The sequence below is a fragment of the Esox lucius genome, chromosome 13 (genome assembly GCF_011004845.1).
Source record: "Esox lucius isolate fEsoLuc1 chromosome 13, fEsoLuc1.pri, whole genome shotgun sequence".
Taxonomy (NCBI): domain Eukaryota; kingdom Metazoa; phylum Chordata; class Actinopteri; order Esociformes; family Esocidae; genus Esox; species Esox lucius.
The window spans coordinates 31,108,561-31,133,850 of NC_047581.1; the positions used below are offsets into that span (position 1 = coordinate 31,108,561).

The 25,290-nt window shown below is 45.8% G+C and overlaps 1 protein-coding gene across 4 annotated transcripts in view; it reads right to left on the reverse strand.

The window, feature by feature from the left end:
- The window catches only part of si:dkey-215k6.1 (transmembrane protein 132C), a 221,088-nt gene that overhangs the window by 24,341 nt on the left and 171,457 nt on the right, over positions 1–25,290 (reverse strand). For 3 of the 4 annotated variants that reach the window (XR_004576736.1, XR_004576735.1, XM_029124855.2), the window contains exons 5-7: positions 18,135–18,278; positions 2,197–2,402; positions 286–559 (exon numbers count right to left, since the gene is read on the reverse strand). Coding sequence is in view for 2 of the 4 variants with exons in the window: in XM_029124855.2 (XP_028980688.2) it covers positions 286–559; positions 2,197–2,402; positions 18,135–18,278 (624 nt within the window). In the remaining 2 variants the exon portion in view is untranslated. Of the gene's footprint in view, positions 1–285; positions 560–2,196; positions 2,403–13,885; positions 14,101–18,134; positions 18,279–25,290 lie in introns of those variants that run through there. The other variant, XM_034296661.1, reaches the window with a different exon arrangement.

The following is a 25,290-nucleotide window of genomic DNA, read 5'->3' on the forward strand; positions in this document are numbered from 1 at the left end:
AATTGGATTTGCTGGCTGTTAAGTGCCAATAGGGGACTTGTGCCATCACTCCAGAAAAAAACCAACAACCTGCTGTGCAAATGTAAACCGACAGTGGATCTTCTGGAGTGATAATATAATAGATCTTAATCACTGGTTCACACTCTGTCACACGGACCAGTCCACACAGCACGGCGTGGTGTAACAGAAACAGCTCAGGACGAGTAACCGCACCTGAAAGTTAAACGCCTAGGCTTTAGCTCGGCGGACTCACACTGTCCCGTGTCAGATCCTGGATTTGAATACCTGAATGGAGGTGATGCCCTTTTCCCGGCCCATAACGACATGTCCGTCCAGTAGCCGAGCGATGCGTGGGTCCTCCACCTTCAGGTAGTCCACGACCAGGTCTGTGATGTCCGCCTGCCAGTCTGCACCCAGCAGGTACACCAACTCCCCGCCCGGGTCCGCTGGCTCCGCCACGAAGCGGGTCAGCACCCGCACCAGGGCGGACTGGTACTGCAGCGTGCAGCCCTTGCCCTTCCTCTCGTCGTCCTCGTCGTCCTCGCTGTCGCGGGTGGGCCTGAGGGGGGGGGGTAACACGGTGATGACTCAGGCCATGAGGCCACAGACAACCTGCTCCCGCTGACAAACACATGGGGTTGCTTCTAATTAGTTACCGGTTGACTATAAATGATATAACACCAGATGTTAGAATAAAAATAAGATGGTGAAATAATAAGATTCTAAAATTGCAAAATAACACGAGATAGGTAGTGGTTGACATTGTGTGGAATCGGGTGTCGGTCCTGTTCCGCAATGTGTAATTGGAAAGGAGCTGAAACACACTAACACCAGTGAGTAGAACACACACATTTGTGCGCACACAACAACAACATCAACACCCCCCCCCCCCCCCCCCCCAAAACACTGGTGAGACACTGGCCTATTTCCCAGAGGGCTAGGCGGCTCGGTGTGGTTGATGGTGGGGGGCCGTCTTTAAAGACAGGGAAAGGAAAATTGTCCAAATTGAAAAATGGGTCCTGCAGAGAATGTGAAGGTCGTTGCCTGGACAGCCAGGGAAGAAGAGATAAAGAAGAGATAAACAAACAGACAAACATAAATGCAGACAGCCATGAAGACAGACAGAGAAGCTGGCAGACAGGCAAGAAGCAAGAAAGGCAATCAGGCAAACAGACAGACCAAAATGCAGGCAGGCCAGATGAAAAGCAGGCAGACGGATAAAATAAACACAGACAGAAATACAGGCAGACCGATAAGCAAGCAGGGAGACAGATAAGCAAGCAGGCAGACAGACATATGAACAGACAGAAATGAAGGTAGGCAGATAAGCAAGCAGGCAGACTGACAGACATATGAACAGATAGAAATGCAGGCAGGCAGATTGAAAGGCAGACAAATATACAGGCAGAACGACAGACAGATAAACATAGGGACAGAAATGCAGGCGGGCCGACAGACAGAAAGACAGACATACAGATAAACACAGTGATAGAAATGCAGCCTGGCAGACAGGCAGAAAGAGAGATAAACGGTGTTAGAAATGCAGGCAGACAGAAAGACCGACAGATAAACAGAGATAGGAATGCAGGCAGACCAGACAGAAATACCCTAATAACAGCAGCTCTCTGACACCCTCACACCTCAGCCTCCAAATGGAGTCACCACCAGAGTCACATAAACCCAGTGAAATGGAACCTTCAGAGAGACCAAAACATGTTTTCCAGACAAAACGGTGAAAGAAGGCGCCAAATGATTCAATGTCCCACGGCTTGACAGATTTGGTAAGTAAGACCAGGCTGTAGGGACATGCATTTAATAAGCTGTGGGCTGTGAACAATGTGCAGTGAATACAGGAGAATAGAAGTGAGAATGTTCTTAACAATGGCAAACCTTATATACAGCTCCATCAGCAATGTCACAGCCCTGACCTGGCAGGCAATACGCAAGCAGGAAGTGCCGGCTTTCCTGAACAGTGTGTTTTTTCCCCATTAACTATAACACACTACACGGAACCACCTGCATCTATAGCACCAAACGCCCAGCCTAATACAACGCAATTGGTCGCTTCACAAACTCACACATGGACCGAATATGTCCAACAACGCACGGAACGGAAATACACTCTCGCTTGTGTGCACACCATTAAACGCCCTCACGCCCCAAAAAAGGGCACTCGTTAAGCCTCTCCGCTCTCACCTTTTGTTGGACAGGATGGGCACCCTCCAGCCCTTCACCTGGCTGAGATCTGTGTTCGACACGTGGATCTGCAGGGGGAGCCGAGGAACCCACACCGTCAGCTCCAGCTGGGCGCTCAGGTGGAGGAAGGTGAAGTTGACCATCAGGGACTGTCTGCCTCTCATCTCCTTCCCATTGACCAGCACCGAGTCACAGCCAGGAGACACCTGGTAGAAAGCAGGACAGCCAGCCGGCAAGTTAGTGTGTGTGTGTGTGTTTGTTTGTTTGTAGGTTTTCATAGGACAAATGAGGACCAGAGGTTTTCACAAGGGTAGCAAAACATAGAAAATCTCCCCTTATTAGGGCCAGTTGATGGGGCCCGCGAGGTGCCATGTTGTCAGTATTACAGTGACGGTTCTGTTTTGACAGGCTTCCGTGTGGAGCAGCGGGTTGAATAAAAACGACCACTATGCATGAACGCCTCATGGAATCAGACGCAAAGCATCATGCCTGTCCCCAAACGTTTCACACGCTCAAGTGTCGAATTTACCAAGGGACCTCCTCAGAGAAAAAACCAACTCGACGAGGAGATCAGAAGCTGATCTTTAGAATGGTCTTCATGTGTTGTGGGGTGAAGTAGCCCCCCCAGAGATGCTGATCATGGGTCAGTTTAGCACCAGGACCTCTATGTTTAATGTCAGGATTGGAAGAAGATCTGCAGTTAGGGACTGATCTGTTGCTGCATGTTATCAGCGACTACATTTTATTTAGATTTATTAAATGTCACGCACTCTCTCATTGTCAATTTAGTTTCCACTTTATTTTAGTAATTTCCCCCTTTTTTTCCATTCTTTTTTTAAAATGTTGTTATCGGTGCCGGCCAAGAATGAATGTCTCTTACTGAGTGACTGACTGACTGCCCCTTGTTAAATAGCGTAGTGGTTATAGACGCGGATTAGAGGTCCTGTGTTTGAGACTCGTCACAGTCAAAACAAATTATGCTTTAGGATTTGTTCAGGGTAGACAAAAACTTTGCTGGCTACAACATTCCGCTGCTACGTTGTAGTAAACCTAAAATAAAACTGTCTAAGGTTATTTCACAATCCCTTGGGCAGTAAAAGTGTAGGGGTTTCCATGATTCTCTCATCTTTTCACTTGACAAAAACGTCAGTTATCAAGAAAAACAAATGTTTTTGTGCCATCAAATTAGCTTTGAGAGAGAAGATTTCATGTTCAGTCTCTCTGGGAGTTGCTCATTTCTTATGACTATTCCAAGTAGTATGTTTGTAGATACAAGTAAGCCTATTACTGGCTAATTAGCTGTTAAAATGGCCAGTGGCAAATCCCACAGAGTTCATAGAGGCTATTTATGGTGGAGGTAAACATTAAGAAACGGTAAGAAAACGTTAGTCAGTTTAACACAATGCTTAATGGTGTCTACCAAAATATTCAAGCTTGGCATGATGTTAATGCCTGACAAAATGATCTAATGTCGAGACACTATGCTGACACCCAGCCAACGTATGGCTCTGTGGTGTAGTGTTTAAAGACCCAGGTTTGAATCCAGTTGGAATCCAGCAACATTCATCACCTCACTTCTGGGCTGGCTGAACTAGGCTTGCCTGATTCCCCTTTTCCTACTTTCTTCCTATCCTTCCCTCGTTCTTTCATTTGCCCTCCCTCTTCATATACAGTACATATTTTATGTGATAAAAAGTCACTTCGCGACCATGACACTTCCGTTGCCGTGGGACACACAGAGCTCTGTTGCCGTGGGACACACAGAGCTCAGTTGCCGTGGGACACACAGAATTCTGTTGCCGTGGGACACACAGAGTTCTGTTGCTTAGGGACACGTGGAGGTCGGGCAGTCAGCATCCACCTCTCGTCGTCAGTGACGTCACCGCCCCTCAATCCAGGGGTCAGGGAAGGGACACGGGTGCAGGGGGACATTGGGGGAACAGTCTCACATTATGACCTCTCTATAGAAGCAGTAAAGCATGTTGAAATAACAAGCAGTGGAGTGGGGATTTCTAGCCTAAATATAGCCCTGGTTATACTGCTCCTAAGAGCTTTGAAATGAGGTTCTGAGGAGGTTTGGCTGTTCAGATGTAGATGCCGCAAAAACGGCATCAATGTGGTCACTGCGGTTTGATTTGCAGAATTAGAAAAGGACAGTATAGTGTGGATAATTACAATACCTGTATGTGTGTGTGTGTGTGTGTGTGTGTATATGTGTGTCTGTGAGTGTATGTGTGTGTGTGTGGTGTGTTTATAGGTGTGTGTGTGTGTGTGTTTGTGTGTGTGTACATACTCTGTGTGTGTCTTTGTTTGTGTGCGTGTGTGTGTCAATGTTCTGTGTGTGTCAGGGTTTGTGTGTGTGTGTGTGTGTGTGTGTGTGTATGTCTGCGTTTGTGTGTATGTATGTGTGCGTTCATTGTGCATGGGTTCGATGGTGTCTGAACTAGAATTAAAGTGGAAATAGAAAAATCCTTCAGCGCCAACAGCTACGAAAAACAAAAGAAGATATCCTCCCAGTGTCGCACGTGCAGAATGAAAAACCCCTGAATGATCATTACACAAGAGCAATTGCTAGCAAATTGCAATCTGATATAGGACCAACTCCATTCAGCAAAAAACACACACAATGACATCCATTCCCACAGTCTCAGACTGCAATCAGAATCTGATCGCCTTTTGGTGATTTAATTACTGTGCCTGCCGTTTTACCCATCGAGACACAGTGAATGAGATCTGATAGGGAGCATTTCTTTCCAGAATGGTGGCTGAGAGACGCACATCCCTCCCTGCCTCTCATCCTCCTACTGCCTTATCAGCGCCACTCTGCCTCCACGTGTCCTTCCATCTGTCCGTCCCTCAGAGATAGCTCTATTGACAGACAGGGTGAGTGAGCCTTTACCGCTGGTTTTCATCAAAGACACTTGAGTCCGCGAGAAGAAAATCCTGTTTTTTTTCTTCTATTTCTTCCCTGTCTCTGTGTGTGTCTCTCTCCATCTCGCTCTCACTCTCTTTCACGCTCGCTCTTTTTCTTGCACTCCAACTCCTGTTCACTTTCTCGCTCCTTATCTTTCTTGCTGTCTCTTCCTCGGTTACTGCCTTTTTCTATATTTTCTGTCTCTCTTCGTTCCCTGCCTCTTCTTGTCTCCCTCTTCTGTGAGGAGCAGGTGGTACTCCAGCAGTGCTGTTTTCCAGGGACAGGGTATTCCTGGGTGTCTGTCGCATGGGCTTCCTTGGGCTTCTATCACCTTGCTCAGGGATGAGATTGGTGACTAGAAGCCAAGTCCGTAGGTGCCGAAGTTAAGCTCAAAATATTCGCAGCTGTGTATCTTATTTCAAAACAAGGGCCGATGTGTCCCCAAAAACTCGTCTTTCAACACCTGAAAGTGGGCTAGTTGAACCCTATTTCTGCTATAAATAGCCCTTTTCCTGCTGTAAGAGCAGTATTCCTGCTTTATGAGCACTATTCCTGCTTTATGAGCACTATTCCTGCATTAAAAGCACTATTCCTGCTTTAAGAGCACTATTCCTGCTTTAAGAGCTCTATTCTTCTTGTAAGTGCACTACATTCCACCAGGGCACTTGGAACGTTGAAGGGTGCAATTTGAGATACACTTTTGATTATTATTTTTTGTTCATGAGTGGAAATCCTTTACTGGTGAATGCTAACCCTATATCAGAACACAATGTTTTTGTCACATGCTTCATTAACAGCAAGTGCAGAAAAACAGTGAAATGGATATATAAACAGAGACACAAATAACAAAAAGATGCATAATTATAATATACAAAGTGTACCAGTATTGAGTAAACGTCTTCATTGTAGCTTGGGTTTATGTTACTTAGATAGGAATGGAATGTGTTCATTAGACTTCAGTTTTATGTACGTGTAGGTAATGTCAATAAACAGTAGCAGCTATCTTTGTGTGTGTGTGTGTGTTTGTGTGTGTGTGTATGTGTGTTTAGTGCCCAGAGTGCTAATGAGAGAATGTAGGTAGCCAGTTGCCATCTGATAATAATTCGTCTGTCTAACAGTCTGTGGCTTGGCGGAGGAAGCTGGACCGGGTCCTGTCAGATACAGACACGCCTCTTCTGCCAAACAGTAGGATACAGACCAGTGTATGACTACGTCGACAGGAGTCTTCTACTATTGACTACTGTAGATGTTCGCTAAGGGTCCCAGATGGCAGAGAGATTGGCCCCGGTGATGATCTCGAGACCTTCGCACCACACTTCACAGAACCCTGGCGACTGAGGTGCAGCTGCCATGCTGTGACGGCCACATAAAATCCTCCCTGGCGTGCTGTTCTGTCCCCGAGATTTGTTACATGCTGGGATGTGGTTACCTAGTTGGCACCGTACACGCCTCCCAAGTGCAGAATGTAACGACCAAGAAAGTCTGTACTATAGGAGACAATAAGCCAAAAATTGTATGGAAATGCTTTTTTCAGCTTTGAAAATGAGAAAGCCTTTTTGCCTCAGAAAACTGTCTTTCTGGTGCCCAGAGCTGCAGAAGCAACACCCAAGTTGGTCCCACAGAACAGAAGAGGAGACGAAGAGAAGTCTAGGAGATTTAGGATGAGGCCGTTTCCACAGACTCCATCACCTCTGACCACCTCTCTCCAATGAAGCCGTGAAATGATGCGATCCGTCTTCGAAGAGGCAATCATTGTTCGTCCAGCATCTGTAGGCTGACCTGTCATGATACATTGATCATTAGTTATTTTCTTTCAGCGCTCCGAGATTCTTTCAAACCTTAGAACCGCAATCAATTATTATATTTGAATTTGTTTCATGATGTCACCGACATATACGAAGGGGTGAAAAGGGCGTAAAACACTGTCAAAGTGACAACGAAACGCGTAGAAAGACGGCTCTACCACGGGGATTGTAAAATGTGTGTTTCCAGGCAGCTGCAAGGCTGAAACCCATTCCCCTTTGTCAGTGGCAAACAGCTGAGCCATTGAGTTTGATGACACTGAAAAATGTATATAATCTCTCTCTCTCTCTCTATTTTGGAAGGATGTTGGAAAAGAGTAGAACGCAGCACTAGGGCTCTGAAGATGTCCTCTCCTATCTACATGGCAAAAGCTATGTTGAATCAAGGAGATAGAGGCAAAAGGGGACATGTTGTGTTTGGAGTCCTGTTGCGATTGAGTCCCGCCCAAAGTAACGAATAAAATAAAATGTAATATATTATTGAAAGTATATATAAATACATGTAATGTAATTTATTTCAAAGTAACTGTACCAATATTTTAGTGATTTTACAAAGATTTTGTAAGGATGGGTTGCAAGGAAGACATCTTAACCCTTATGCTGATCCTGTTCTCCAGTCTAGGATGTGAAAACTGACCCTGTTCTGTTGACAGATGGCCCAAACCACAGTTTACAGACAAAATGTGAATCTTCTTCCTCACCCAGTCATTATTCTGGGACTGGATAAACATGGGAGTGGATCGTACCATTCTGCGGTGGGGCAAAGGGGGACAGACCAGGAAAATCCATTGAACAGAGAGCCGCGTTACCAGAGGGATGGTGAACCCGAAGAAAATATAACTAACTGTGTCGCATAGCCCTATGCTTTAAGACCAATAATCAACCTTCAGACCGGAAACGCCCTGATATCACACAACCTTCAGCACCCTGTCTGATCTACTCAAACAGTTTCCTGGCTGGGAACGAGGGACCCAACCACAGCCAAGCACGCCTGTGACGGCATGGTGTACACCCCTGAAAAGCCAAGTTCCTGCGGGGTTGCTAGCGTGGTACCACTACAAGACAGACTGTTAACATTTCATCTCTCAATGGTTCCGAGTGTGGAGTGGTTTAAGATAGAATCACTGAATATTGTGGACGACAGGTCTGAGACTAAATCAATATCCCAGTCTCTGACCCTACTCACGCCAAGATGCTAAGGTTTCCCCTGCGGTACGGAGCTAGTCAATGCCAGCCTCCCCCCATTTCACCATTGGGTGAACAAGATGATGACCAGTTAAAAGCCTGAATGAATTGTGTTGTTCCGCTGTTCAGTCTTTGAGTCTTCTCAAACCACCAGCCTTGGATTTTCTATTTGTTACATCATCCTGTTGTTCCAGATATTTCCTACCTCAAGGCACATTTTCGATTGAAATGTGTCGTATCCTCAGTGCAAATAATTGGTTCTCGCAGATACATAATTAATTTACTTCAGAATAACAGTATTTGACTGGTTACTAGTGGTTGTATAACTACGAAAAAAAATATTGACAATTTTAATTGCTATATTTTTTTATATAATATTTTTTATCTTGGGCCAATGTTGACACTATAAGCCTACAGGGAAGTAACAGGTGAGCTAACACTGGCCAATGTTTGGTTCTTGATAAATATTCAGGCTTCAGAAATGATCAATAGACAGAGAAAGCAAACTGTTTTGATTGCTCCAGCAGGAGGAAGCTCACAGCACTGATATCTTGGCATGCCTCACAGTGTCTTAACCGATTGAAAAACTGTTCTCTGACGATCCCAAAACATCTGTCTGGACACCAACTAAAACTCTTTGATAGCATCTCAGGTATTAAAATGACAGATGGGAAACTGATCGACTAATCTCTCATGCTAAAATAACTGCTTTAAAATAAACCATTTTCCTTGGCACTTAAGTGAATGCTGGAATGGTCTGGAATGAGAGCAGTGAGGAAGACTATTTCTCTCTCACACACTCTCTCACTCCTGTTCTCTCACTCCTGCTCCGTCACTCCTGCTCTCTATATCGCAATGTTGCTCTCTCTGTCTCGTGGACTCACTATCTCTCTCTCCTTCAGTCTCTCGCTCTCTCTCCTTTTCTTTCCTCCTCTATCACTCTCTCTCACTCTGTCGGCAGTCTCTAAAAGACTAGCAATCAGACCTGTCTCTCCTCCCAAGTGATAAATGACTGATTATTCAGCTGACAATGCAAAACACTGCCAAGAGCTGAGATAGAACAATCATTTCACAGGGCCCTGCATCAAATTACTTGAAAAAAAAACTGGCACTCTTCGCTTTTCTGCCAGAGCAGGAGAGAAAGGAAGCGCAAGGAAGAAAGAGTGAGCAAGAAAGAGAGTAAAAGGACAAAAAATTAGCAAATGAAAGAAAATACTCTGAAACTGTAGATAGGCATGCCGTGGTTACTGTGTATGAACTGGTAAGAAGTCTGCTGTCTGTACTGGGCCCGTAAGTCGTCAGATTGTCCAGACAGAGGACGCATGTTAGACCTCACTGGGAAGTCTAAAAAGTGCTCTGGACATCCTATTTAATGTGAGAGGCGCCTTGCAGGAGAGAAATGTTTTCTCTGTCGGTACCTCAAACGTGTATGTGGCCACGCTTGCCACCAATACTTCACTCTCACAGCTGCTACTGCCATGGCCAGAAAAACCAGCAGCAGTTTGGGGCCATTCACAGACTAACACAGGAACCCTTTCTGCTTGAAGAGACGACTTCGTCAGTTTTTATTCCTAAACCTCACCGCTGAATAGGAATGTGACGATGTAATAACTGGGACAAAAAGTGGACAAGTCTGTGGCTTTCCCAACCTGCTACCTGTGAACCTCTCTCCTGCCACAAGGTGGCCGCCGCATTGACTTCCACTGGCAGACACTCTTCTCCAGTTAACAGTTTAGAGGCTCCAGCATCAACTGAACTGATACATCCTCGAAGAGGGTTGCACCTTCACAGGTACCAAAATTACAGAGTTTTCCACACACCTTTTCAGAGGACTGCACCGTTTTTTTTTTTTTTTTTATTATCCTCAATCATCAATCCAGGATGTTTTGGGAAAAGCTATAGATTTCTTTAAAGTTGAAGAGGTTTTGCTTTCCAATTTCTGCAACCGTTAATGAATCCTAGCTTTGACTCGGGGCAGTGATTTTCATTTGAGACTGGGCGTGTTCCCTCTGACAGCACTCTCTGATCTGGTTGGCCCCTGGGCCTTTGCATCGTACAGAAGCCACATTTAACCAATCATCTCCTAGGGGATTCCGTTACACCCCTTTAGCCCAGACCTCTCCAGCCAGCTTTCTGTTCTGATTGGGTTTGTGTAATAACCCCTCTTTAGAAGAAAAAATACCTACCTGCATATCATATTGCCTGTCACCTCACATTTGTCGACTGGAACTAAACAGCTCCCTAATGCCCATTTGCACTCTGCAGAGAGAGAGACACTGTCACAAAGAAAGATGGATGGATACAAGAAGGAGAGAGAGAGAAAGAGATTGGGCGATGGGGGGGGGGGGTTGTCTAAAAATTACCTGTTAGTTACACTGGCATTTTATTCTGCTCATTGAAGGCAAACAGTGTAGGCTTTCTTAACAACAGAAATGCAACAAATAACCCAAAAATTAAGGAAGAGCGAGAGACACAGAGAAAGAGAGTGAGAGTGTGTGAGAGAGACAGAGAGGGAGAGAGTGGGAGAGAGAGACAGAGTGAGAGAGAGAGACAGAGAGAGAGACAGAGAGAGAGAGACAGAGAGACATATAGAGAGAGACACACACAGAGAGAGAGAGAGAGAGACAGAGAGAAAGATAGAGAGAGAGACAGAGACAGAGAGACAGAGAGAGAAACACAGAGAGAGAGACAGAGAGAGACAGAGAGAGAGAGACAGAGGCAGAGAGACAGAGAGAGAGAGACAGATAGAGAGAGACAGATAGAGAGAGACAGATAGAGACAGAGAGAGAAACAGAGAGAGACAGAGAGAGAGACAGAGAGACAGATAGAGAGAGACAGATAGAGACAGAGAGAGAAACACAGAGAGACAGAGAGAGAGACAGAGCGTGTCAGCCTACGTGCCGGTCTACGTTGGCGTGAGCATTTGAGGATGGAGAATGGCTCTAAGTTTGTTGGTAAATTGCTCTGTGCGCATCTGCATGTATATTTGCATAAGGATATTAGTCACTACTGCCCCCAATGTGTCTCCGAGCATTCGCCACCGCAGTAGTTCTGGGTGCCCCGATTGTTTGCGCAGGACACCAAGCGAACACTGACCCTATTTGGTTCAGGGGGTTGTCGGCGGCGAAATGGCGTCTATGCTCAAGCACAGGGGAAGACAGCGTGGTCTGGCTGTCTCATGTCAGTCTCTGATGACCATGGTAGAGATAAGCGTCTAGGGGAGAAGTGGAAGACAGAAAGGTCCACATGTGATGTGATGACAAATGTCTATGAGTCAAGTGAAAGAGAGAAACTTCTAAACGTGAAGTGAAAGAAATGAACATCCATGTGCTTAACTGAAGACATAAACCATACAGGTGAAATTAGCATGGCCCCTGCACAATAAGTTCAAGTGTTATGACCACAGTTAGAGATTCTTTACGAATGGTTAAGGTTAGAGTTAGGGCTAAGTTAAGATATAAGGTTTAGGTACTAACTCCAAATGGTTCCGGTTAGGGCTAATATAGTTATTAGGGATTGGTATTAATTCTGATCGGTTAAAGATAGGGTTACGCTGGAGGTTATTCATTAGGGTTAGCTATTCATTCCGAATGGTTACGGTAAGATACAAGGTTAAATGCTAAACAAATGTTTTTATGGTAAAGTGTGGCCATATTCTGGTTAGCTATGTCATTCATTAATTTCAGCGCGCTGTGCAGAAATAATAACACAAACAAGATAAACAACTTGTGCAAAGAAAATGCTGCTTTTATAACTTGTGTTTCATAAAGAATTAGTTGAGCATTATGATTAATATTCACATTCAGTTTTAGTTGCTACTACTGGAGGTATATTGTAGAAAATGTGTATTTTCCACACTTTTCTGCCAAATGTTATAAATAGCTTTGAGCTAAATTGTAAAAACATTTTCTTTAGAAATATATTATCTAGGGCCTCCTTGGGCAGTGCTGGTAGCACAACACTCTAAATAATTCCCGGGTTTCCCAGAAATCCTGCATAGAGGCTTCCAGATTTCCAGCTTCATCCCTCTGGATTGCAAGAATCATCCAATTTAGGAAATTATTGAAAATCTTAGAGGAAGATCAGTGTAATTACACAGGAATAAGGTGTTGGACAGAGGGGTCCAAAAGGGGCTTGTTTTTTAAACTGGCTTTAGGGATTCTTGTATTTTTCTGCCTTTAAACTGTTAAAGGCAGAAAAATTCCTAACCCATCCATGTCTGTCAGGTGGTGGTGGGGGGGGGGGGGTATGTGCTTTGTGAAAACAGGAACTGTGAGTACTGAGGTGCACTGGCGTGTTTAAAACAGTCGCAGAACTCCCTCCCATACCAGTGTTCCATCGAATCGAAAGCTATTCATATGTACTGGCTCTTGTCTCATTGTTTCTGGTTCAAGCCTGTTGGCCTGTCAGTTGGTTTGTTTATGCCTGGCCTCTCTATTCACTGTCAGCGTGATGACACGGAGGCTGCTGGGAGCTGGGTTGCAGGTGGCTTCTGCTCTGACAGCTTTTTCTGGAAACATCGTCTATGCTTTACCATTAGCTGTTTTGCAGGGCATTCTTGATTAGTCGCCATTAATAGAATTTCTGATTTTAAAGTAATTGAGCAGCGGAAAATTGTTTCTGTTTTTTATGTTCTAAAAATGAAATTGAATAAACGCATTTAGGATTAAAATATTAAGGGATTTTTAACGCGTGACAAAAGTATTATAATGTGTGTCAATCCCATTCTTAGTAAATGACAGCATAATTTGAAAACTGTTCAGCTGTAATTTAAGAAAACGTTACCATCACTCATTTCAAACAAATGGTAACAAGCCAGACGCCATGCCACTGCACTGGTAAACAAGCTGAGAGGTATACGAGGAGAACTGGATGGCAGGCCCTGTAGCCATGAAAGAACAGAGCAACCGTCGATTACAGTGTTCAAATGAAGATTCCACACCTGTGCTTCTCCTCACCCTGTAAAAGAAGACAACAATACGTCTCAAAGTAACCCCAAATACGTCTAAAACCTGACTGGTTGGCATTTGCTTCTTTCTCGACCAGGCAAGCCGTACTGCTATACGCCACGTACCAGACTCCAGAGAGAATGACGGCTCCAGGGGCACATTAAGGCAGGCAGTCTACAGAAGTCCATGGTTCAGTGTGTGCGACCGTCGATGCGCTAATGCATGGGCAAAGAGCCCTAATGGCTCCCTGTGGTGAGGGGGGCCGGGAGGCAGTTGGCCCTGGGGCCAGAGTCCCTCCCTGGGGGACGATAGGTGATGAGGGAAGGTCCCAGTCGGGAGCCGTTCAGAGTTCGAACATGACCCTTTTTGCGACCGCTCCGTGAATTGCGGTCAGGGCAGGACCTAGTGGCACATCAATAATGAGCAAGGATTTCCGCATTGGGGGTATTCCTGCCAGGGATCACGTCCACCCCACCCCCACCTTCACCCCAATTAAAGACTAATTAGTTATTGATTTTAACGTTTATACGAATTACAGCATTTTAGGCACCAGGTTCTGCATGACAACCTCAGCTTCTGTCTTCTCATTGGTTCTCAAAGTCACTCCAACTCTTAAAGGACTCTGCCTGTCAAGGACGAACACAGAACTGTAACATTTCTCAATGATGCCCCCTGAGAAAAAGAGAAAAAGCGACAGAGAAAAAGAGACAGTGAGAGACAGAGAAAGAGAGACAGTGAGAGACAGAGAAAAAGAGACAGAGAAAGAGAGACAGTGAGAGACAGAGAAAGAGAGACCGTGAGAGACGGAGGAATAAAGAACAGATATGACTGAGGCTCACATGACACTCGATGAAAGTGGCGCAGGAAACTGCGATGTCATTCTTCATTACAGGGCGTTGCACTATTCCTCCAGCAAAGCAGCTAGCTCAACTTTATATCAGCAGTAATACTGGAGGTGTTTCAATCAGATCAATACACTCCCCCGAACATCAACTTTCAACAGAAATTCTATTGTTTTTGGTTGTTAAGCTGCTTTTGCCTCCCCCAGACGATCCTTTAATGTGACGCACCGAAACAGGTGGGTAAATACTAGCCAGTGTAAACACTAAGTAGAAACTGTGATGGCGTGTAGCCTTAATCCGTCACTCTGTTTTAAATGTGGGTGTGTGAATGACCATGTAGGAACAGGGTAGACAGCAGAGCCCAGCCTTCTATGTCGAGCCATAAGCCTATTATGGGCTAAACGGTGGGCCAGACAGAGGCAGGTAGCGAATATGCCTCTAATCCACTTAACCAATCATTTGCTTTTTGTCACAGTCAACCAGCCATGCACCTGGGGTCCGCTAAACTTGCTAATCCGTCCAAAGTTTGATCGAGTTTACTGAGATGGATAGAGGAGACGGATGTCAAACCCTTTTTGCATGGGCATCACCATCAAGGGCTTCCACCATTTTTAAGTAGTTAACAACCATCAGAAGATCTCAGCCAATGAAAACAGACTACTTCAAACTGGCGTCTCAGCGAGGCCAATGCTCACAGATTGCCATAATGAGACGGACAATAATCACAGATGCTACGATGACACAGACAATGTTCACAGGTGCCACAGTGAGACAGACACAGAGATGTGAGGCCTATCCATGTGCATAGGTGTGGTGAAGTCACCTTAGCTGACGGCCATCACTCACTGTCTTCTGCACCTGCAACCCGGACTTCTCATGCCCCATATCTCTCCCTCGCTCTTTCTACTGACGTGCCCTTAACTCCCCCCCCCCCCCCCGTCCCCCGCCCCCCGCCCCCGTCCCCCGCTGACCGGCACAAGGACACACTCTGTCAGATGGCATCCTGTAGACGTGTCAAATTCCGCGCCCTCTTTATTAAATGACACTGGAGGACGGGAAGGAATGGATCAATTTCTAATCCTTTTGTTTCGTGGCTCTACCCCCTCCTCTCCTTCCACACACCCCCCCCCCCCCCCACCCCCCTCCCCGGTCTTCCTCTTTGTCAAATTCAATTACCTCCGACATTACGGGGAGGAATCCTCTCACGAGCCAATTATGGGCGCGTAACCCTATGGCGCCGGCCAGTTAACGTGTCTCTGTTAAACAGGGGATTTTAATGGTAAGTCGGTGGGATCTTCGCCGGTGACAACTTCATTCGCTTCATCAAGCCGTCAACATAACCACTCCTTCCTCGGTGCGTGCCGTGCCCGGCACTAGGTAATGTAGCGGATGAGCCCAAGCGATCATGTCAGCTCCGGTCTCGTCCCATCTCCTGCCGCCTGTACTGGTGGCTGACCTAGAGACTGCGGCGTCAACTTCGGGACGGATCACACCTCCTCAGTACCGGCGCCCCGCGGAGACCGCGCTGAGCCGCACGTGTGGAGTCAGTGTTCCCGGAGGGGAGGTTGTCATCGGGGATAATATCAATGACACCGAAGAGAGAGGGACACGTCTGCTGTAGGCAACATAACCACACTGACATATTTGTGACTCGAGATGTTCATCTCCGCCAACCGGCAGTCCTCCGCATTAGCCGCCAGAGCTACAGCGTTGGGCTGGATTTCATTCCAATTCCAATTCTCCTCAAAGCTTTTCAGCTTGGTCTACTTTCTGAAATAAACAGCACCGACCCTATCTAGCACAATCCAAGAGAACCAGGTAATTCCTAAAACATTAGGTTCTTTAATTTAGCCACGCAGCTCGGGACAGACAACAATTGCAGATTTTTCAGATTCGACAGACTGGGTTAAATGGTATCTATTTTCTTTTAAATCCGTTGATTGAGCATTCGTGCGGTGTGCAGTGGGTGTGGTTTAAACTGTGTGGTTTTAAAATCTGGGACTATTCTGTTAGTTCAGTGGCACCTCCAGACATTCTCTTGGAAGTTCAGGCACATATATTCCCCCAGCAATACATACACAGATTTGGCTTAACATATTGACTAAATATTGTATACAGTCTTATAATGCCTCCATTCTGTAATGCAGGCCTACCCAACCCTGTTCCTGGAGATTTTCCATCCTGTAGGTTTTCTCTCCAACTCTAATTTAGCACACCTTATTTTAATGATTAGCTGGATGAAAAGCTTAACCAGGTTAGTCACAAATGAGGATGAAGAAAAAAAACCTACAGGAAAGTAGATCTCCAGGAACAGGGTTGTCAGCCCTGCTGTGTGGCATACAGCCACGTCCTGAGAGACAGAGTTTTGGCTGAAAGCACATTGGGCTGGAATCAAACCCACCCTGCAGCAGTCTATACGCATCGGAGGAAGCAGCAAAAAAACATAGGACCATCCGACGCCACGGCCTCCGTGACTTCTTACAGTTAAGGAGACAATCTCACGAAACGACACAATCAAAATAACTTGTTTACCCGCAGCATAACTGAAAGACGCTTCGGGGAGCAACTGTCATAGTCTAGTTAAGGGTGCCCATTGGCCGGACCTGAAGGGCATTCCCGTAGGAACGGCTGTCAACCCAACATACCGGAGGATTTACGTGCCTTCCCAACAGTCACAGATATGACAGCAAAGCTGCTTATCCCTTTCTGATCCACACCACCAAGTGTTCAGGAAAACAAAGAATAGCACCACTACGAAGCGAAACAGACGGGGCCTAAAACATTTGCCCTTTTTTTTTAATAACACCTTCTGTGGTCCCGGTTTGTATTACCGCCGCGGAATGAGCTCCTGCGGTTCCACCGTATCGATTGCATTAAAGAACACCTCGCTCCTTGTAACAGGAAATTGCCTCCATATCGAAAGTGTCAGAGTAATGTTTATGTTTTAGGGCTGAGGGCCAAGGCAATGGAATGGAAGTCAATCTTTTAGATGTCACTGTGCCCCTTTTGAACGCCGGCAACAAAAAGGGGTTATTCAACACGGTAACGTGAATAAACAAAACAGTGGTCGTGTCAGAAGCGAAGCAACACACTGTGCCACGTCTTGTGTAACTGTCTTGTTCTACGGAGAGAGATAACTACCGCAGTCATATTAGTGGCTCATTATGAAAATAAAACACAAAAGCAGAATGAATAGACAACAAATTAGTTTAAACAAGAGCTGAATTTTACATGTGCAGAGCAACCTCAATTTGCTGTGTCCTTGCATTAGCAGGCGTTGGTTCATGGTCACCTGGTTTGGGGAAAATAAAAGTTTTATTTTTTTCAAATACAGACACTGTAATAGCGTTGGCGTGGAAGAGGACGACAAGGAAGCAAAAACAACCTCCCCCAATAAATCAATAAATGTTAAGCATATTATACAGATGGTAAATGTTTTGGTACGGCGGTAGATACTGCATTGATGGCTAGCTTGCTGAATGGACGACAAAGAGAAAGATGAATAGGCTATTTGTTCATCTCTGTGTGTGCATGACAAAGCATGAATGATTTCTGCAAACCCAACAGGTTTCAAGATAATTACCAAGTGGCAAGTCAGATAAACGTCCCAACAGGTGAAACACATCACTCAACAGGTAGCGTGGATGCTTGTTGTCATTGCTCAACTCCGCCCAGGTGTCTACACGTTCCCCGTTCAGCGAATATGTATTAGCAACATGTGTCAGTCGGCAGGGAGATGATCAGGCCACTGGGTAAAGCTAACAGTAGGACCAACTTAAAGATGCCTTCTGGGATTTTTGAGCTTTTGAGAGCAAAATGGCACCACTGTGGTGTGCTATGTCTAGACCACTGGGAGTTGCAGAAAAGAATTGGAATATCACTAACTGAATATTGCAAAATCATGAATTGGAATATCACTAACTGAATATTGCAAAACCACGAATTGGAATATCACTAACTGAATATTGCAAAACCACGAATTGGAATATCACTAACTGAATATTGCAAAACCACGAATTGGAATAACACTAACTGAATATTGCAAAATCATGAATTTTAATACCATTTATTGAAAAATCAGGAATTGTATATCACAAAAATATTGTGAGGGAAGCTTAATGATATTTTTTTAAGTTGAAGATCATGAGAGTGACCATTATCATTTTTCTTGTGTGTTGTGTCCCCTGTGTTGTGTCCCCTGTGTTGTGTCCCCTGTGTTGTGTCCCCTGCGTTGCCTGATAAGTACCTTGACCACGTCTGTGTCAGGGGAGGTACAGCTGACCGTATCCACCACTTCCCTCACCGTACCCTCCCAATCCACCGAGACCAGCTTCACCGGAACCACAACCCGTCTGCCCGTCAGGATGGCCGTGTTCACGATCTCTGTGTCCTGAGAAAGACAGGGACAATAAGAGAGGAGGGAGAGACGTTCAGGGACAGAAGAGAGGAGAAAGGGAGGGGCAGAAATAATAGACATGAGGACATTCAGACACTAAGCGTAAGGCTGATTTTGTTTGATAGGATTTTACATAAATGTGAAGGAATAACAAGGGGCAGAGGAGCAGGCTGTCAATCTTGATTTACCCATTGGTTCTGGAATAACACTGTCTCGCCCCGCCAGCCAGCGGGCAGTGCCACGGGCCTAGCCTAAATAACACGGCTCCCAGTGATTGCAGAGCCAAATTGCACCAATCATGGTCTTTTCCCCCGGTGTACAAACAAAATACAGAACTGCAATTTGTCAGTAATGGGTATAAACTTGAAACCCCACCGTCTGTGCTTTAATGACCGGGTTTCTCAGAAACCTGACATCGCTAATGACGGCCGAAACGCTGCAGTTCATGAAGAGAACGGAACAGATTAAAAATTACAACAGGAGGGATTTGATTGGAATAATGCAAATCCTTCTCTGGGCTGTTTTGCGAAATAAAAACTGTGCATGACACGAACAACTTTGTCCTGTGATTATAATGAAGGTGTTGCATATAATGTATAATGCAGTATACATGCGGAAATAGATAAGTTTATTAACCAGAACAAATTTTGGGTAAATACAAAAATGAATCTCAGAAACACATGAGTGAACAGAAGCCGGACCATAACTGGAGAAACCAAACATCCACCAAATGTCCAATGTAAGAGAAATCACCTAGCTGGAATGGTGATAGTTAGTTTGAATGCAATCTGTTGTTTCAGCGATTCATCAAGGTTTCACAGCGTACCAGCTGTTTGAAAACTGTGTGCATGTCAGAAGTCAATATTTCTCAAAACCCACAGAAATTTCATTAAAAAGCAAAAACTGGGATCAAGCAGGATCATCAACCACACGCAGCCAGATATTTAAACACACCAGCGCTGCTGCTCAGATCTGCCTTGAGGTTTTTGCATCACCGCATTACTTCTTATCTATTGTATTATATTAGCGAAAAGTCGGTTTCCTACAGAGCCTATTCGATTCCAATGTGTATGAAATGCAATCTAACACATAGTTACAGAAGCCGATCAATGGCTAATGAACTGGACCGCCATTACCTGATCCTTCAGGCACTGCTAACTATGGCCGCTTCCCAAATGAAAACCTAGTCCCTGCGTAGTGCCCTAACGTCAGGTTGGAGGGAAGGCATTTAGGGGACATGGGATGTCTGTGGCAGCAGTGGGGAAAGAGGAACAGCTCCTGTTTCATACCACCACCTCTATATTTATACATTTCAATATGTATTGTACGCGATTAATATTTCATGTGAAATGTCTCCCGGAGGACCAATATCAGCACTGGCCGCTACTGACGGTACGGGGCCATATCTGATAACCGTGGGAAAATATTTCTCTGTGTGTGTGTGTGTGCGCGTGTGTGTGTGTGTGTGTGCATGTGTGTGTGTGTGTGTGCGTGTGTGTGCGTGTGTGTGTGTGTGTCTGTGTGCGTGTGTGCGCGTGTGTGTGTGTGTGTGTGCGTGTGTGTGTTTGCGTGCGCCTGTATGACACGGCGACAGTGAGACAACGAAGGTGTGCGGGTTTGTGCAGAGAATGCGCGTCTGCTGCATCCGCTAACCGCAGGCGGTACTAACAGGAGGCAGCGCGCGGTAGTGTGTGTGGCGGGGGGGGGGGGGGGGGGTCAAACTGCCATTTTAACTTGATGAAAAGGCTGGTAAGTGCTCCGGGAGACATGGGTCAATGTGTCTGGCCTCGGCAGCCTTCTCCCCGACCGTAATGAGCAACACATCGCAGGGCTCGCCGGTGACCCCTCTGCCATTGTGGGCCGGCGTGGTGCAGTGTACACACACACACACACACACACACTCACACGCAGTTCACACACGCTGACACATGACCACCCATCGAGATACAGTGTTGCTTTACTCCCTGACATTAATATGTGTCTGACCTTTCCTTAATGAGGATAGGCGTACAAGATCCCTCTCTCTCTCTGTTTCTTTCTCTTATTCTCCCTCTCTCTTTCTCTCAGCCCACCTTCTCTATTTCATGAGTTCTTCTCCTTTCTTTCTCTCACTGTTGTTCTCTCTTTATTTTTTCTCCCTCCCTCCCTCCCTCCCTCCCTCCCTATCTGGCTCCCTCCCTCCCTATCTGGCTCTGTCACCTTGCCTGCCTTCTACCTCACAAAGGAAACTTTTAGTGATGTCAGTCCCGCTGCATGAAGGCTTCCCCGGCCATCTCTGGTCTCTGGGCTCTCCAGCTCCACACGCGCCTGGTTCCGACCACCCAGCCAGTCATTCCCTTGGGCTGATAGGGTTGGCCAACACACAGATGAGGCCTGACATGCACCGATTCTCGAATGCAAACAGAGAAATCAGGGACTGAGCAACCATAATCAAAAGCTGTGAGTGTGAAAGTGTGCGTGAGTGAACATGTGTGTGTTAACATGTGAGTGTGTGTGTGAACATGCGTGCGTGTAAACATGTGAGTGTGTGTGTATGAACGTGTGAGTGTGTGTGTGAATGTGTGGGCGTGAACGTGTGTGTGTGTGCATGTGTGTGTGTGTGAGTGAGTGAACATGCATGTGAGTGTACGAACGTGTGTGTGTGTGTGTGCATGTGTGTGTGTGTGAGTGAGTGAACATGCATGTGAGTGTACGAACGTGTGTGTGTGCACAAAACACAATGTTAGGGGAAAGTCTACACTGCACCGGTCCAAAAGAGGGAGAACCTCACGGTGAGAGAGGAGGCGGCGTAGACACGCAACCTACACATCCAAACACAAAGTAAATGGATCCATCTCCCGCTGGACCCCCTCCCGTCTCCTGGTGGATCCCCTCCCATCTCTCGCTGGATCCCCTCCCGTCTCCTGCTAGATCCCCTCCCATCTCCCGCTGGACCCCCTCCCGTCTCCTGCTGATACCCTCCCGTCTCCCGCTGGATCCCCATCCATCTCCCGCTGGACCCCCTCCCGTCTCCTGGTGGATCCCCTCCCATCTCCCGCTGGATCCCCTCCCGTCTCCTGCTAGATCCCCTCCCATCTCCCGCTGGACCCCCTCCCGTCTCCTGCTGATACCCTCCCGTCTCCCGCTGGATCCCCATCCATCTCCCGCTGGACCCCCTCCCGTCTCCCGCTGGACCCCTTCCCGTCTCCCGCTGGATCCCCATCCATCTCGCGCTGGATCCCCTCCCGTCTCCCGCTGGAATCCCATCCATCTCCTGCTGGATCCCCTCCTGTCTCCCGCTGGATCCCATCCTGTCTCCTGCTAGATCCCCTCCCGTCTCCCGCTGGATCCCCATCCATCTCGCGCTGGATCCCCTCCTGTCTCTCACTGGATCCCCTCCCGCCTCCCGCTGGTGGAGTCCTCACCGCCGCACCGCCTTTAAGGAAACATTACACGGTTCTGGCGATCAGCCGGGGGGCTGCCTACTGACGATATGGGGCCGTTTGTCAGTGACATTATTATCACAAACAGCATAAAAAAATAAGAAGAAATCCTAAAAAATTCTAAGTAAAGCAATAATCCCAGCCGGCAGCTGGTGTGAGGTCTTTTTAAAGGGGATAAATTCAGGCCACGCGCCATTCCTGTGCCTCCTCCTGGCAAAACCAAAACTGGAAGAGGCACAGCTGTGCCCACATTTGGAGAACTACGAGAATGAATATCCATGACGCCACATCGCTTGATCCCGTTTACAACCATTCTGTTAATGTGTTTCACATTCTGACAGAGGAGGAGGAGGAGGAGAAAGGGGGAGGGGGGGTGGGGGGTTATTTGATTTTCCTTGAAGTAAAAAAGAGGAGCCAGAGGAGAGGAGAGAGTATTTCATGCTTGTCCGGTGGAATTACTAAGTGTCCCGTCAAATAAAAGGCTATGAAACGCTTCTTGCCGTCTTCAAAAGCACACGGCAGTGCTTAAAGGCAGCGGATGACGAATTCCACTGTGCGAAGGGTCACCTGGCGGTGGAAGGATCTGTGTCTGGAAACTGAGGAGGAGACAGGGGCCTTCCCTAATGTTGGCCAATCCCACTGTGACCGGTGTGCCGTATCAAGTGCTAAGACCTCACAGGAAGGCTGACTCACGCACAAAAACACAGGACCATATCCAGCAAAGAAGTGTTCTCTGACCGAATGGGATGAGACAGAAGTTCTAGTGCTCCATCGCCAATCACAGAAAACGGTCGTACTCAATTCCCCAGTTCACCGGTTTCGTTGTCACACAGCAACGCAATAAATGTTTACGTTAAGTCATTTGGCTGACCCTTTTTTCCATAGAAACATTCGTACTTTTTAGGCACATTGGCCTCCATGGGAATTTAACTGCAAGTGCCATGTTCCCCTAACTGAGGCAGAACGTCTAAACTATGCGCAGGAAACAAAAACGGCTACACTATACGCAATTGTACAATAACAGAGTATGTATGTATGACTAGCGTTAAATTAAACACAGTTTTGCTCCACTGTGCAACTTGTCCACTCCACGCGGGTGAAGACTCAAGCGGTTGGATCATGGAGCTGTACTCCATCCCCTGAAATGTGGGGTTTTCATTCCTCCATGCCGACCCTGCTTGACTTCCCACAACCTCCCCCCGGCATCCAATTCCACGCATCTTATTTCCGCTAACAGTTTTGATCTTTCTCCACGCTCGACTGAATGCTTACACCTAATTTCAACAAATTCAGTGTCTTTTTTTTTCCAGAGGGTTGTTGGTTGTTTTTCCAATTGCTTCAATGCGCAATACACAAACTCCCTCTGTTCTTCACTTCACTTCCTCCTCTTGCTCTCATTTTTGTAAAACAAATAAATTCATGTAGATCTAAAGTGCAGGATATATATATATATATATATATATATATATATATATATATATATATATATATATATATATATATATATATATATATATATATATAGCTATAATTAATTAGTCGGACCTTTCCTTCAATACATGTGCAATGATATGGAACAAAACATATTTACCTGAAATATCAGTCTTCACCTGTACTAAACCAACATGTCTTGGCATCCGTAATGACTACCAGGCATTTTGAAACGTTCTTGTTCTGAAGGGGTGATTCGGTTAGTACACTGAGATACCTCAGCAGTTTTCCTTCAGAGAGAACAACCTCTTTTCAGTACGGATGAGATTCCACCTGCCCAATAAGGTTGCAGGAAAACATTTGCAGAGCAGCATTTGCTTCAGTACTCCACACCAGTTTTCGATTTAGTTTTGGGGTTAAGTGCTAGCCTTGGTGCACAACCTTTCTGTTGTCGACGTTTGAGGGCAGCCGTACTCCCGCTATGTGTGTGTCTTGACCAGAATCAAGCAATCACAGGAACCGTGGACCAGGCTCAAGAGTCGAGACACTGTCTACTAACAATAGCAACACATAGGTTGTCATGATGACATTTATCCCAATGGTCCGAGTAAAAGGACTAACATAATGTATTTTTACTCCCCATTAGTCAGGGAGAAAATGGGAATGGGATGAAATTGGGTTGACATTACACATTGGGCGTACTATTCTTACTAGACACCAGGCAATGTCAATGAGGCTAAGTGATCTGGGGGGGAAAAGTATATTCTATTTAACTTTATTTTAGTGTCATTCGTGTTTAATTGACAAAAAAAAGCATTTCTGCGTTCTCCATAAAAGCAATAATTGTGAACAGATAATCAGGCCAGTATGATTCCAATATAGTTATGACTATCTCACATTGTGAATAGAATTCCAGCCAAAGCAGCTCCTAAGGAAAAACAATTATCCTTTAATAAAGCACAACCTTGTAGAGGCAGTTGGGTCATTGAGCAGCACTTTCTCTCCCATCACAAAATAATGGTTTTAAACCCCAAGTGCCAATAATGTTCAGTGCCATCCAAGCGTCTTATAAAATAGAATAATTGGGATAATTTACAGCTTAAATTCTGAAGCCTCTTGGGCAAGCCGTTACGGGCAGTTACAGGCAGTTCATCTGTTGTTGTTTTATTAAACGAATAAACGAATGGACAGAGAGGTCTACTAGCCCAGCTGTGGCCTGGTCTGTGGCGGAGCACAACCTCAACAGATGTTGAATTTACACAACAGCCAATTAGCACGAATGGCAGTCGAGACTTACGACACGACGAGGCGACTTCATTGTAATGTGTGTGCTGTGAAAATCTGAAAATCTATGGCAATGGTGGTCTACAGGCTGTTGCACTGTGTGTACGCATCCATTCAACCGCCAAGGCATTTATTGTCCATGGGCACGAGCAACCAATTCCAAGAATGCATCTCAGTAGGCCTCATTAGACCACAGATGACTCAACTAGAACTCAAATATTATAACACGCCAAAACACTTTGACCAGGCTGAAACATTTCTACCACGACAAATCACATCTACCACGCCAAAACATTTTGTACACTAAACATCATATTAATCAGTCGGTTGTGTTTATAATGGTCTTGAGTGTCATTAGAAAACAAATATAAAAAAAATATTATTTAAAATATATGTGCCTTGACATCTCAGATGAACCAGCTGAATGGTGACAAAATATTGTATTTACAAGACAGAGTCTGCTAGCATCCCTGAGATTAGCAATGCTTCGTGGAATCAACCACAGGGCTGAGCAATTTATAAGAAATTTTTTACAGATTGTATTTTTTTCTAGTTACTGCTAAAGTACCGCTTTAGCTAGCGACATATCTTGTTCTAACGCAGGGGTGTCAAACCGGTTCCATGGAGGGCAGAGTGTCTGCAGGATTTTGGTTTTTCCTTTAAATTGGTTCCCAGTTCAGACCTAAACAACTAGTTGAGGGTAGAAACTAACCAATTATTGACCTAATTAATCAATCAAGTACAAGGTGAGAGTGAAAACCTGCAGACACTTGGCCCTCCATGGAACCGGTTTGACTCCTCTGCTCTAACGCCAACATCCTGCGTAGCTCACAGGGGCTACTCAGCACGGCCAGTGGGCTATTTTAAGC